Source organism: Hipposideros armiger, unplaced genomic scaffold (assembly GCF_001890085.2).
Source record: "Hipposideros armiger isolate ML-2016 unplaced genomic scaffold, ASM189008v1 scaffold_141, whole genome shotgun sequence".
In the NCBI taxonomy this organism is placed as follows: Eukaryota; Metazoa; Chordata; class Mammalia; order Chiroptera; family Hipposideridae; genus Hipposideros; species Hipposideros armiger.
The window spans coordinates 2,761,848-2,776,309 of NW_017731491.1; the positions used below are offsets into that span (position 1 = coordinate 2,761,848).

Here is a 14,462-nt window from a genome sequence, read left to right on the forward strand (position 1 = left end):
TCAAGAGTTTGAGCTCTGAGCAACAGCAGTTCGAGTCCAGCCCGAGCTGAGCAGCCGCTGAGCTGCCAACAGGTAGCAGGATGGCTCAGCTAAATAAATAAAAATAAAAAAATAAACACACAGGGACAGCTGGCTAGCTCAGTTGGTTAGAGTGCAAGGTGGCCAGTTCGATCCCCACATGGGCCACTGAGTTGCACCCTCCACAACTAGACTGAAACAATTACTTTCTTTCTTAGCTCTTCAACCTGTTTATCATTCTCTGTTTTCTCTTTGAGTAACTGAATTCACTCTCATAACTTCATTATCATCTGTAAGAGGATATCTTCAAATATCTTGATCTCTGACCCAGACCACTCTCCTCATCTTCAGATATCTGTTAGCCTCTGAAACTCTCCACTTCAATACTTCAATGTCCTATAGAAATTCTAACATGTCCAAAACTAAACTCATCATCTTTGCCCTAAATCCAACTTCACTAAAACCAACCAACTTTATTCCTTATCTCAGGGAATGGACCATCATCCACCCAGTTTCTAGGCCAGTAACCCAGGTGCTACTTTTGACTCTGTCTTCTCCCTCATCTCCCCACATCCAATCAAGTCCTTTGGATTCTACCTCCTTAATAAACCTTGTATCTGTTCACTTCTCCCCATCTCCAAAGCCATTTCCGAGTTCAGGTCCTTTTCACATCTTGGATTACTGTAGCACCCTCCTACTCTTCTTATTTCTAGTCTTACTCTTCTCCCAATTTTTCACAAGCAACCAGAATTGTATTTCTAAAATACATATGTGACATGTTATTTCCCTCCTTAAAGCACTCAATAGCTCCCTATTACCTTCAGGATAAAGGTCAAATTATTTATTGCATGACCCTTCAAGATCTGGCGCTCGCTTATCCCACCACTCACTCCACTATAAATTTTACTCTTAAGGCACAATGAACCAGCCATTTGCAGTCTTCCAAGTACTATGTTCTCTCTCCCCAGCTTCACAAAATCCCACACAGAATCTTAGAGCACCATATTGGTAACTGCAAACCCAAAGCAGCAAAAAATTATTATCCTATACTAAGTAAATCTTCATTTAGAAATTACTTTTACTAAATTCTACAGTGCCACATAGTGGTGAGAGAGGGAAATGCATAATAAAGATAAAGTGTAGGTGGAGGAGATGGACCAAACATCAGGGAGCCTGAAGTGATTTGGCTTCCCTGTCATTATTGGGAAACAACTGTGCAGTGCCTCATAGTTGCATGTACCAGGGCGCTGTACACGTACCCACATGTACTTAGCTAGTCTGGCTCCTTACATCACCCTCAGGAACTTACATCACTGGGGCTCAGGCTGCCCAGCCCATTCTCCTGCTCAGAATCCTTCCCAGACTCAGTGCCCTGAGAGGACCGGGGATGAGATGGATGAATCCAGATCTCCAGGCGAGTAGTGTCATCTCCAACATGCCGGAAAGTAGACTTCTTTCCTTTCCGCCATTGGTCAGGGCTCAGTTCCAATTCTTCGTGTTGCTTCTTTTCCATCTGTTCTGCCTGTACAACATACAAACACACAAGTTTAGACTCTCCTAGGATACAGCTAATAAAGAGAAGTGCTCACCTCACCTGAGTTTGTTGCCCAAGGACCGTAAAAAGTAAAGACTTTTCCACAACTCAAAAGAAGCAGAATATCATCTGCTTTGTCATGTAAAAGTTATTAATTCTGTAAACTAGATGCTGTGGAACATGTACACTCAAGGGCCCCAGAAAGCTCTCCCAAAGATGAGTTTGGTTCTGCATAGGAACTGACTGACTCCCCTCAGCACAACCCAATGGGACCCCCTGAGGACATTATTAGTCATTCCCTTAAGGACACAGAAGCACTAACAGAAATACATTCTTCTGGGAAGGAAAGATTCTGCCTGCATTCCCACTCACCTTTCGTTTGGTCTCTTCAAACAAGCTCATGAGACTCTCCTTGGCAGTCAGGATAGGGTTGCTGGCAGCTAAACTGCGCATATAATAATACACAGCATCAAGCTTCCTCCTCTGTGGAAAGAGGCCAGACACATTGTCAACCAATTCTCTTCCTGACTGCAGCCTAAGTCAGCTCACCCAAGAAACACTACTATCTCTCCCAACCTGTGTCCCAAACTGTGAGGAATACCAATAAGAAAACCAGAATGCTGAGCCAGCAGAGTGGCGCGTTGGTTAAGAGTTGGCTCGGGAACATCAGCTCTGAGCAGCAGGGCCACCGGTTTGGATCCCACATGGGCCAGTGATGCTGCGCGCTCTACAGCTAAGATGGTGAACAACAGCTCGACCTGGAGCTGGGCTACTGTGAGTCACTGGCGACAGTGTAGGCTGCAGTGGGGCTCCAGTGGGCTGCCATGAGTGGCCGGCAGCCAGCGTGAGTGGCTGTGAGCCACTATGAGTGGCCGTCCAGTGGCCGGCTACCAAATGCCTCAGCCAGGAAGAGCACAATGATCACAATACCAACATGGACCAGTGAAGCAACGTCCTCCACAACTAGACTGAAGAACAAAAGGACAGCAACTTGTCTGTTCCCCTTCCCCGATTCCCTAATGCTGTTCCCCTCCCCCAGTTCCCCAATAAAAATATTAAAAAAAAAAAGAAAACCAGAATGTTATCCATGGAAGAAAGCATGGCAATTACATCAGACATCTCTTCTTGCAAAGTACTATATCTTACAAGCAGTACTCTAAGAGCCAAGTACCCAGAAGAGGGAAAAATAATAAAGAGCCTCATAAAATATAAAAGCCAATTATGTTTTGTTTTTAAGAGAAACAAAATGTTCAACTTACCTACTATTATTTTTTTAATTATAAATAACAATGGCAACATCGATTAATCATAACTAAGTATGAGAAAAGTGATCACCACGTCATAGATATTATCTCTAAACCTAAGGACACCGCACCATAGTTATCATTCTCATTTTAAAGATGAGGATATGGGAGCTCTCCTCCAGGAAAACTGAAAATAGAATTACCATATGATCCGGAAATCCCACTTATGTATGGGAATATATCCAAAAGAATTGAAGAAGTATTTGTGCATTCATGTTCACAGCAGCATAATGGCCAAAAGGTGGAAGTGTCCACTGAGAGATAAATGGATAAACAAAACGCAGTATATACATACAATTGAATATTATTTGGCCTTAAGGAGGAGGAAACTCTAATCCAAGCTGTAACATGAATAAACCTTGAGATATAATGCTAAATGAAAAAATAAGACAGTCACAAAAAGGCAAATACTGTATGATTCCACTTGTATTAGGTATGTAGAGTAGGCACATAGAGACAAAGTAGAAGGGTGGTTGTCAGTGGATGAAGGAAGGGGTGAATGGGGAGTTACTGTTTCATGGGTACAGAGTTTCAGTTTTGTTAAGATGAGGGGAGTTCTGGAGATTGGTTGCATGACAATATGAGTGTACTGAACACTATTGAAAAATAGGTAAGGTGGAGGCCGGCCGAGTGGCGCACTGGTTAAGAGCTGGCTTGGGATGCCAGAGGGCCCCGGTTCGGATCCCACATATGCGGGCCAGTGACACTGCCATACAACAGCTCGACTGGAGCTGGGCTGCCATGGGTTACCATGTGTAGCCAGCAGCCAGCGTGAGTGGCCAGCAGCCACTGTGAGCGGCCGTCCAGAAGCCAGCGACTGATCTGCCTCGCCTGGGAAGAGTGCAATGATGGTGCCAACTTGGGCGAGTGAAGCAACGTCCTCCACAACTAGACTGAAGAACAAAAGGAAAGCAACTTGTCTGTTCCCCTTCCCCTAATTCCCCAGCACTGTTCCCATCCCCCAATTGCCCAATAAAAAATCTTAAAAAAAAAAAAAAGTTAATAATGGTATCTCTGAAGTCAAGAATACGAGTGACTCTCACTTTAAACTTTAAGTACATTTTTGTTTGATTTAGATATAATGAATTGGGGTTACTGCTACAATTTAAAAACTTCCATTTAAAAAAACAAAAAATCTTTCCAATACTAGAAATACTGAGAAGAGTGATCATTACACAATTATGCCAACCCCCTGCTTAAAATTTTCAATACCTGAATGCGAACTTCTCAATATTTATGAGGATCTGGCCCCCTCCTATCTTCTCCAGCCTCATCCCCCACTGTTCCTCCTCTCATTTACATATTCAACTAAGATTTATTTAGAATCTTCTATATGCAGGCACTGGGGGTAAAGCAGTGAACAACTAGATATGAACCCTACTCTCCCAGGGCTTTGACTGTAGCAAGGAGAGACCTTAACCAACTATAACAAAATTGCACCTAAAATTACTTAATAAGAAATGTGATATTACAGAAGGAAAATAGCCAGGCTCAGGGATCAGGAAAAGGTTCCCTGGAAGTGGGAAGTGAGATTTAGAATGAAAATTTAAGAATAAGAATGGGACTGATAAAGAGAGAACAGTACTGCAAGCAGAGTGAATGTACAACAGCCAAAGGGCCAGAAAAGAGCTTGGGCCCTTTGAGGAAGAAGCCAATACAGACAGAGAACAACAAAGAGGGGAAGAGAAATATTAGGATAGAAGTAGCAGGGGCCAAATCACATGGGGCCCATAGACTATTTTAAGGATTTTGGATCCGACAGTAAGAGCAAACAGAAACTACTAAAGACTTTCAAGTAGAGAAGTGACATGATCAGAAATGTGTATTTCAAAGCTCATTTGGGTTATTGCCTAAAAAGAAAGGCCTGGGGCTGGCCAAGTGGCTCAGTTGGTTAAGAGCTCGCTCAAGAGTGTGAGCTCTGAGCAACAGGGTCGCCAGTCTGATTCCCGGCCCGAGCTGAGCAGCCGCTGAGCTGCCAACAGGTGGCAGGATGGCTCAGCTAAAAAAAAAAAAAAAGCCTAATGAGGACCAGAAATAGATGTGGAAAGGCCATTAGGAACTTCTTTCAATAGTCTGTGGACTACTGAATGATGATAGCGTGGACTAAGATGGTGGTAGTGGAAACAGATGATAGATTCAAATTATGTTTAGGAGGCAGGTTCAACAGCTCTTGGTATTGACTGGATGTGGGGGTGCAGGGAAGGAAGGGGTAAAGGATGACTCAAGTCTCTAGCAAGAGCACTTCTCACATCCCAGCCTCCAGCCATACTGAACTACTTGCAGTTCCCTAAGCCTTCACGCCCCTTTCAAGCCTCAGAATGGAAATGCCCTTACATCATCCTTCAGCTGCAAAATGCCTCCTCATCCCAGCCTTCCCTAACTATGCCCGGATTAGGTACTCTAATTATGTGCTCCCACAGTCTCTCATGTTTACTTACCTTTATCACAGCACGTGGCACACTGCATTATAATCATATTATTTATGTTTCTGTCTTACCCATATGACTGAGTGCTCCCTGAGGTTAAAGATCATTTTTTGTAGTTTTTATCTCTGTATCCCCAACACCTAATTACTTAAACATATGTGAATAAATCCCCATTTCCTTGGAACTGTATGTTCTAAGGAAAAGAGAAAGCAAGCTGAGTTCTTATAAAAAAAAATACATATATATATATATATATATATATATATATATATATATATATATATATATATATATATGTATGGGAAGCTGACTTGGGCCTGAGAAAGCAGGTAAAAAAGGCAATGTGGTTTCCTGACTGGATAAACAAAGAGCTATGAAACTGCAGACTTCTTCCTCAAGTGCTGGTAGTCTAGAAATAAAGCCCAAACTCACAGATGTACATTTAAAAGAAATGAAGGGAAGGAATTACCTAAGGATGATATATAGGTAAAAATATATAAAGTTTAACAAATAGTTCAGAAAACAAATCACAACATTTTACTCTATATACATCTGTAATTATGTGAAATTTTTACTAAAAATATATTCATATATTATTTGTATAATTAAAAAGAATAAAATTATAATAGACCCAAAGATAATTCACACGCTAAAAATGCCTTCTCTGAGGTGGATATAAGAATAAACACGCAGGGGCCAGCCGAGTGGCTCAGTTGGTTAAGAGCTGCTCGCTCAAGAGTTTGAGCTCTGAGCAACAGCAGTTCGAGTCCAGCCCGAGCTGAGCAGCCGCTGAGCTGCCAACAGGTAGCAGGATGGCTCAGNAAGATTTTTATTGGGGAATTGGGGGGATGGGAACAGTGCTGGGGAATTGGGGGAAGGGGAACAGACAAGTCGCTGTCGTTCTGCTCCTCAATCCAGTTGTGGAAGATGTCGCCTCACTGGCCCAAGTTGGCACCATCATTGCGCTCCTCCCCGGCGAGGCAGATCAGTCGCTGGCCTCTGGACGGCCACTCACGGCGGCCGCCGGCCGCTCACGCTGGCCACCGGCCACACACGGCAGCCCATGGCAACCCATTGCCACAGGGACCGCAGCCCACGCCCTTGCTGGCGACCCACGGCAGCCCAGCTCCAGGTCGAGCTGCCGTTCAGCATCTCAGCTGTAGAGAGCAGTGTCACTGGCCCCCACACGCGGGACCCAAACCGGGGCCCTCTGGCATCCCAAGAGAGCTCTCAACCATCACGCCACTCAGCCGGCCCCAAAAAAATCTTTAAAAAAAATAATAATAAAATAAGCTCCTTCTGGTCTAGAGCGTCTATATAATAACACTCGGAAAAATAAAACTGAGCAGTAACTTCAATATTAAATATTTATGAGTAAAGTGAAAGGCTTCCAAGAGGGGGGAAAAACCCGGGGTTTCCTCCTGGAGCCAAACAAACAGTCTGCCGACTGGGGGAAGATCATAAGCCAAGAAAACAACGATTTCATGTTCTCTATCTTAGCCCAAACATCACATCCAAGACAGTGAAAGTAGAGGAGACAGATAAAACTGTGGAACCTTTAAGAGTAGAGAGGGACTGCAGAATGATAGCATTACGAATACATCTCCCCCAAGAGTGAGATCAGAAACAAAAACCAATATAGGAAATTGGTGAGAAAGGCAACATGGGGATAACAAAAAGGTCGGTACAGTCTCTTACCCCACACAACAGGCAGTATGTTACTATATAAAGTGAGCTGCTCCCACAGTAACATCACCTCACTACTCTACTCTTTCCTATAGCAGCTGCAGATTAAACAAGGATCCAGTGTAAGGGTCTCATTCTGATTTGGAAGGCTCTTCACAGACTAGGAGCCGGATCCTAAGGGACGATTTATAGTACACCCTTACATACATTCCAGTTGGCTGGAACTCAGCAGCTGATTGCTCCCTTGTCTAACTTGGTAAGAAGCCAAAGGAGGACTTTTCTCAGTCAACTCTCCCAGGCTGGAAAATTCTCTAGCCCCAGAGTTCTGGCTTAATTCTGGATATCAGGTTATTCACGAGATGCCAAAACTACGTCTTTACATTGGCTTTGAACAAGTCTCTCAAGTAAACCATACGGATTCCCACAGATCTCAAAATCATCTGGACATTAAGGCCAAAGATGGCCACTCTTCCTCTCACACAGAGAGGAACATGCTTTTCAAAGCATGGGCAACATCAAAGCAAATTTTTCATCAATCTCAACAATTCATGAAATGGGGAAAAAAGCAACAAATACACTCATTAAGAGGTCTCCTTAAAACCTTTTCATTCTACCCTACTGAAAACTCTCCCTATTCCACTAGCTACTGGAATTCTCTCATGGTTGATCCCTATGTCATAAACAGCCAAATCCCAACTCTGTCTCCCTGACTGAGAAAATGAAGGAGGAAGCCTTATTAACAAAGTGTTTCTGATCTCATCAAGCTTCTCATTTGGTATTTCTCAACCAGAATAGTACTGCCCCTCCCAGGAGGTGCTTGGAAATGTGTGTGGGCCACTACTGGCATCTAGTGGGAGGGGCCACGAATGCTAAACATCCTTCGGTTACAGGTCCACAAAATGAAGAACTGTCCCCCCAAAAGGCAATAACACCCTCATTAACAATGTCCTAAATGAAGGACCTCCACGTTAACTGCCTTCACCCTTCCCAGCTTCTAGAGCAGTGGTGGTTAAACTTTCTATAAAGGGTCAGACAGTAAACAGTGCAGGCCTTGAGGGCCACATATAATCTCTGTCACATGTTCTGCTTTTTAAACAATTCCGCATGTAAAAATGTAATTCTTAGCTTACAGGCCACTGGCAGACTTCATCTAGCCCTGTTCTAGAGTATTACCTGACTCATTACAGTCTGTTTATATTGAGATGTTGATTAAAATTAAATGTGATGGAGCATGTTATAAACAACTTCAATAATGTATACTACAATTTTAAATAATACAGTGAGAGCTTCAGAATTTAGCCTTAAAACCTAAGACTTGGGACATGTACTTGACTTTTAATCAATTAAATAGTTTTCTCATCTCCTCTCCTCAGTGCATTTCAGTTGCAAATTTTCTTCTGCATGTTCATTTTCAAACCCATTACTGGAAAGAACACAGGCACTGTCTTTCCCTCTCCCTTCAGAATATTACTTCCTATTCACCATGTATGCCACTCAAAAACTCTCTTTAAAATTACTACTGTTAACATTTTTTAAAATGTCTAAATCAAACCAAAGCCTGGAAATTCTGACTGGTATCTGGGTCCTGACGTTCCGGATGGTAACGAAAGGTCACGTGGGGTGGAAAGTGGCCTGTGGGTAACACAGAATACACACATGCACGCGAACAGGATATGTTGGTAATCTGGTTTCCTGAGACCTGGTGAGTTGTGAGAGTTCTCATCAACACCCTTGGGGAAGATGAAAAACCTTAAGCTGGGAAATACTGGATTTTAAGAAAATATCCATTCTTGGAATTAGATTTCTGGCAAAAGCAGAATGGGCAGGTACATCTATTCTTCCCCCACATTTTACTTATCTAAAAATATGAACAAAACAAACACAAAAAAATAAAGATTATCTGACGAGGTTTCCTCACAGCGTGGAAGCTGGTGTTTGCAGCATGGCTTATGTCACGTCTCAAGCCCAGAAAGACGAAGAGTGTGGTTTTGGTGTTTAACCAGCCTCAACTGCACCCTGGCACTCTGTTTCTTCCCTCAGAGAACTTTGCTCTGTTAGAGGAAAGAAACCAACCTCACATTTTGAAACGAAACGGCTAGGATAAAAATAAAGCCCTGAAGTGGTTTGGTGACCGAGGTCATGTGGGACGTTAAGGGTTTGTAGGTAGGGCCAATGTACTTTGAGAACTTCCACTCACTGCCAACCACAAAGACACAGAGAAAGACACCAGCCCAAGAGTCCAGCAGTGATCCAGGCAAGGAGCACCCCCGTCCTTGCCTGTTAGGGGCTACTCCTCACAGCACATTTCACATTATCAAAGGCTGAAAAACCCAGTCCTGGTTCTGACTTTCTTTGAGTGCAATCTCACGAAGCTATTTCTTATGGTCTAAGAAAAAAGAGAGCCAATCTGTAGTCTCTTCCTATAGAAAGAGGCTTTTATGAACGCCTGTCATCACATGTTGCCAAATCTCAGTTCACAGAATATTTTCAAACAGCTCCCAGGGTAGAAGAGTATGACATGAGAGGTACATACCACAAACTACTTTACAGAAGCAAAGGGCAATATGAATGACATGAAGTTAATATAATCCCCACAGCAACCCTGAAAACCTGCATGGTACTCACCTTACCGATATGGAATTTTTATATTCATGAGGCCAAAAAATTAAGCTAACTTTCTCTGCTATGATTATATAATTATGGGGCAATGAAATAATGGAATCACCACAGAAAAAACATTTACCTACTAGCACAGAGACTCCATTCTTCTCTATCACTGTGGATTAAATCAATACTTATGTTATCCAAAGAAAATTAGGCCAAAAGCTTTTTTGAGCTTCATCATGGCACTAATTCTGTAATTGTCAACCTAAAGGTTCCTGATACAACTCTAGGAATTGGAACTCACTCCAGTACAAGGCAAGTCATCTTGCCTACAGAAACAGGCCTTGTGAAACTATGCTTTGACCTATAACTGTGTTCATGGGGCAAGGGTGGGAAGAAGTGAGGGGAAGTGAAGGCATTGACTGTGTACCACCTACATATCACAGCTTTCTTTTCAGCACAGTGGTGGTTGACAGCAGCAGCTCAGGAGCACAAACTATGCAAGGGGCATTGAAAAGCAAAACAAATGATGGGTCTGAAGATAATGCCACATGCATAACACACTTAAAAAAAAAAAGCCTTCAAGCAAATATAACAAGTTGGGCATGTGAAAGCTCTATGCTACAGGCCACTTGACCTGAATTTCCCACAGTGAAGCTATGCTCCTTTGTTGGCCAATGTTTACTTTGCTGGATTCTTGATTAAACGCAAGGAAAAAAATATATTCATATACTATCCAGCTTCACAGAGCCATGTATTCAGAGCCAGAAAGAAAATCATCATTCTCAATTTATAGCAGAGCCTCAAAGAAAAAACCAACCATGGAAACATGGACATTAAGAGATTTAGGGCAGGGGCAGCATACAAAATTTCAGGCAGAAAATGAGATTCCCAAATCCAAGGACACAAGGTTCTTACTCTTCCAACAATTTCAGGTAACTACTAAAAAGCCTAGGGGTAGGTAGGGAGAATTACATGAGACAAGAAAAGTTGATTTCTAACAGATTTGGTGGGTGGTATCCAGACGTTACCAAAACATAGTCTGAAGTTTTTCAGTTCACACACTTAAGCAGTATAACTTCTCACTTTTCACCAAGCTTGGTTGCAACAGGATGTCAAGGAAAGAATCTGTCCCAGAGCTCTGTATGTAGGCCCAATTCCCAGAGGTACAAATTTCATTAGGAAGCAGGTGTGATACCTTCAGATTCCTTAGGCTCACTATTGGATAGCAGACAAAGAGTGAGCCAGTCTGGTAGCAAGACATACTGCTAACTAGTCCCTGGGTCAATACCAATGACAATGCCACATGAATCCCAACGAAACACCTATGGTCCAATGATTAAGACATTTCCCTGTGCCTAAAGTCAGGACTGTTTGGGGGGACTTGCCAATCTCAAACAGAATCTCTGAGAAACAACTCAAATACCTCTTAAAAACCTGGATTGCAATAACCCACTTTGCTGACACTTTTAAAACAAGTTACCGTGGAAGCACATAAAGATATCAAAATGAAAAGAAAAAAGCTTTGCCCTACTTAATCAAAGCCATTGGCAATTTCCTCTAACAACCAAGACACAAAGAGATACTATTATCTTCTACATGTTTGAGTTCAGAATGCCCAAAGCACTGTCTAAAAGAGTTGCCCTCAAATTTTTTTTGTTTTTTTTTTTTAAGATTTTATTGGGGAATTGGGGGATGGGAACAACGCTGGGGAATCTGGGGAAGGGGAACAGACAAGTTGCTGTCGTTTTGTTCTTCAGTCTAGTTGTGAAGGATGTTGCTTCACTGGCCCAAGCTGGCACCATCATTGCGCTCTTCCCGGGCAAGGCAGATCAGTCGCCGGCCTCTGGATGGCCGCTCACAGCGACTGCTGTCCACTCACGCTGGCTGCCGGCTACACATGGTAGCTTATGGCAGCCCACTGCAGCAGGAGACTGCAGCCTATGCCATTGCCGGCAACCCACGGCAGCCCAGCTCCAGGTCGAGTTGTTGTTCAGCATCTTAGCTGTAGAGGGCAGTGTCACTGGCCCTCATATGTGGGATCCGAACCGGGGCCCTCTGGCATCCCAAGCCAGCTCTTAACCATCGCGCCACTCGGCTGGCCCATGCATATTGATTTTGATGTTATTACTAAGTGTTAGTGAGGAGGTGAATTCACAGATACAAAATCCACAAATAATGAGGACTGACTATATTGTGGTAAGTGCTGTAAGGCAGGGATGTGTGGGCTAGTGTGGAAGCACAGACAAGGGCAGTTGGTCCAATCCTGGTGAAACATCCTGTTTATGTAGCCATTCCTTCCACTAGACCAGAGACTCGCAAACTAGGCCCACGGGCCAAATGCAAACTGCCACCTGTCTTCGTAAATAAAGTACTGGAACACAGCCATACTCATTCATTTATGTACTGTCTAGGCTACTTTACAGCCACAACAGCAGAGTTGAGCACGTGTGACAGAGACCATATGACCTGCAAAGCCTAAAATATTTACTATCTGGTCTTTTATATAAAAGGCTGGCTGACCCATGCACTAGACTCTAAGCTCTAAAAGGAAATACCAATGTTGTGTTCATCTTTACAATCCTGACACAATAGTACAGGTAAACTATACTTTAGTCTGGTTAAGCACTGGACCCACACCACTTCTACTCCAAAAACTCAGGGGTAATGGCATTAAATTCAGGACCTGAACAAGTCCTAAAAAGATAATATGCAAAGAAATAAAGAATGGAATGTGACAGAAGGACGAGAAACAAAAGCAAAAGACCAAGGCAAACATCATTTGGTGGGTGAAATAAGGTATGAGAAATTCAAATAAGAAAAAGCCAAATAATAGGTATTAGGAGCTACTGAGTGACGTACAGTCCGATATGAACCCCTAAACACAGAGAGGCCAAAAAGAAGGAAGGTGTTTGCTCAAGAACTTGGCCAAATGTACAATGACATTTCACTCGTCTAAATATATATTTTCTACACACAGAACCAACCATGTTGAAGATATAATAGTAACAGCCGGTTGGGGAAAATGCTGGGAATAATAAACCAAATCATGCCAGGACATGAGAACTCTAAATTAAAGTTTGAGAGACAAATATTTATCAACAGCTCCCATTCTCATTTGCTCATTCCCCCCAGTAGACAGACAAGTGTGACATTCTATTCAAGATGCTAATAGAGGGCTGGCTGAGTGGCGTTGTTGGTTAAGAGCTGGCTTGGGACGCCAGAAGACCCTGGTTCGGATCCCACATATGAGGGCCAGTGACACTGCCCTCCACAGCTAAGATGCTGAACAACAGCTCAACCTGGAGCTGGGCTGCCGTGAGTCGCTGGTGACAGCTTAGGATGCAGCCCCTAATGCAGTGGGTTGCCATGGGCTACCATGTGTAGCCAGCAGCCAGCATGAGCGTCCAGCAGCTGCTGTGAGTGGCCGTCCAGAAGCCGGCGACTGATCTGCATCGCCCAGGAAAAGCGCAATGATTGTGCCAGCTTGGGCCAGTGAAGCAACATCCTCCACAACTAGACCGAAGAACAAAAGGACAACAACTTGTCTGTTCCCCTTCCCCCAATTCCCCAGCGCTGTTCCCATCCCCCAATTCCCCAATAAAAAAAATCTTAAAAAACAAAAAAAAAAGATGCTAATAGAGCAATCAGGTGTGAGAAAATCCTCAGCAGTTCCATCAGAGACCCTCACCTTTCAGTGTGAAAATTTTTTTTCTGATGCTATAATTTAATATCCTTAATTAACTCACTGACTACCAGCAACAACTTTTGCTAAGCAGTACACTTTTCTGATTTCTAAAGGGAGCTAAGCATAGCAGAAGGCACATCCATGAAATAAAGAATGTTTGGAGCTCTGGTGACAATGAATTTGAGTGACCTAGCTGGCAGGGGTAGAGTTTAAATGGGAGTCTTAACTGTTTCAGAGGATGCCACTTAACAGTTGAGGTTGGCAGTCCCTCTCCAGGTTGCATGTTCAACCCAAACCACATCTCAAGGCTGAAAACCAACAACCCACAAGCTAACTTCCTGCAGCCCTTCAGAGAGAGATCCAAAGCCCATGCTTGGCAAAGAGAGAACAAACTAGTTTGGAATTTACTATCATTACTAACAACCATCTGAAGCCAAACATTCTGTTTCTTATTCATGGATCTGAATTTTAGTAGTTTGTGCTAGAAACTCTCTAGGATTTGTCAAAGGAGCAATTCCTATTAAGATTAATCACCCAAAAAGGACAACTAAAATGATCAAGCAACGCACAGCAAATATTTAAATTATACACATAAGTTAAATAAATGACGTACATCTTTATAATGGTATATCATGCAGCCATATTAAGAACATACTAAGAAAAGGCATTCTCAGTAAAAAAAGTCAGTTCTGCAATAAGGTTTTGAAAATGGAAATTTGTTCCATCATGACCAACATATTAGCACAACACAAAGTTTACATTTGTTTATGTATGATTTTGTTCATGAGAAACACCAGGTGAACAGAGAAAATTGCACCCAACTGAACTGAGCTGCACAGGAATACATAAAACACACATCTACCAGCAACCACAGTTCATCACATGAACCTACGTCCTGAGCCACACCTATCCACATCTGGTGTTATATCTGCCCATCCAATATCAAATAATAATGAAGTGCTTCCACCACTTCACAATAATTCACAAGCAGCACTCCTTCTGAATCCCACTTCTACAGGCAAACTTCGTCTTTTTCGAAACAGTATTTACGTTATTTCTTAACCAAGGAACATGTATAAAATTGTAGAAATGTTTTATTAGGCTCATACCTTTTTTTTTTTTTAATATGACACTGGGGAAGTTTTGTTTTGTTTTGTTTTTTTAAAGATTTTTTAATTGGGAAATTGGGGGATGGGAACAGC

The 14,462-nt window shown here is 42.7% G+C and overlaps 1 protein-coding gene across 2 annotated transcripts in view; it reads right to left on the bottom strand.

Moving 5' to 3' along the window:
* SMG6 (SMG6 nonsense mediated mRNA decay factor) overlaps positions 1-14,462 on the bottom strand; it is a 216,949-nt gene that overhangs the window by 182,735 nt on the left and 19,752 nt on the right. Inside the window, exons 1-2 of one of the 2 annotated variants that reach the window (XM_019650411.1) lie at positions 1,925-2,030; positions 1,328-1,540 (exon numbers count right to left, since the gene is read on the bottom strand). The exons of the other annotated variant lie outside the window; for it this stretch is intronic. Coding sequence (XP_019505956.1) covers positions 1,328-1,540; positions 1,925-2,005 — 294 coding nt within the window. The 5' untranslated portion in view covers positions 2,006-2,030. Of the gene's footprint in view, positions 1-1,327; positions 1,541-1,924; positions 2,031-14,462 lie in introns of those variants that run through there. 2 annotated transcript variants of the gene reach the window in all.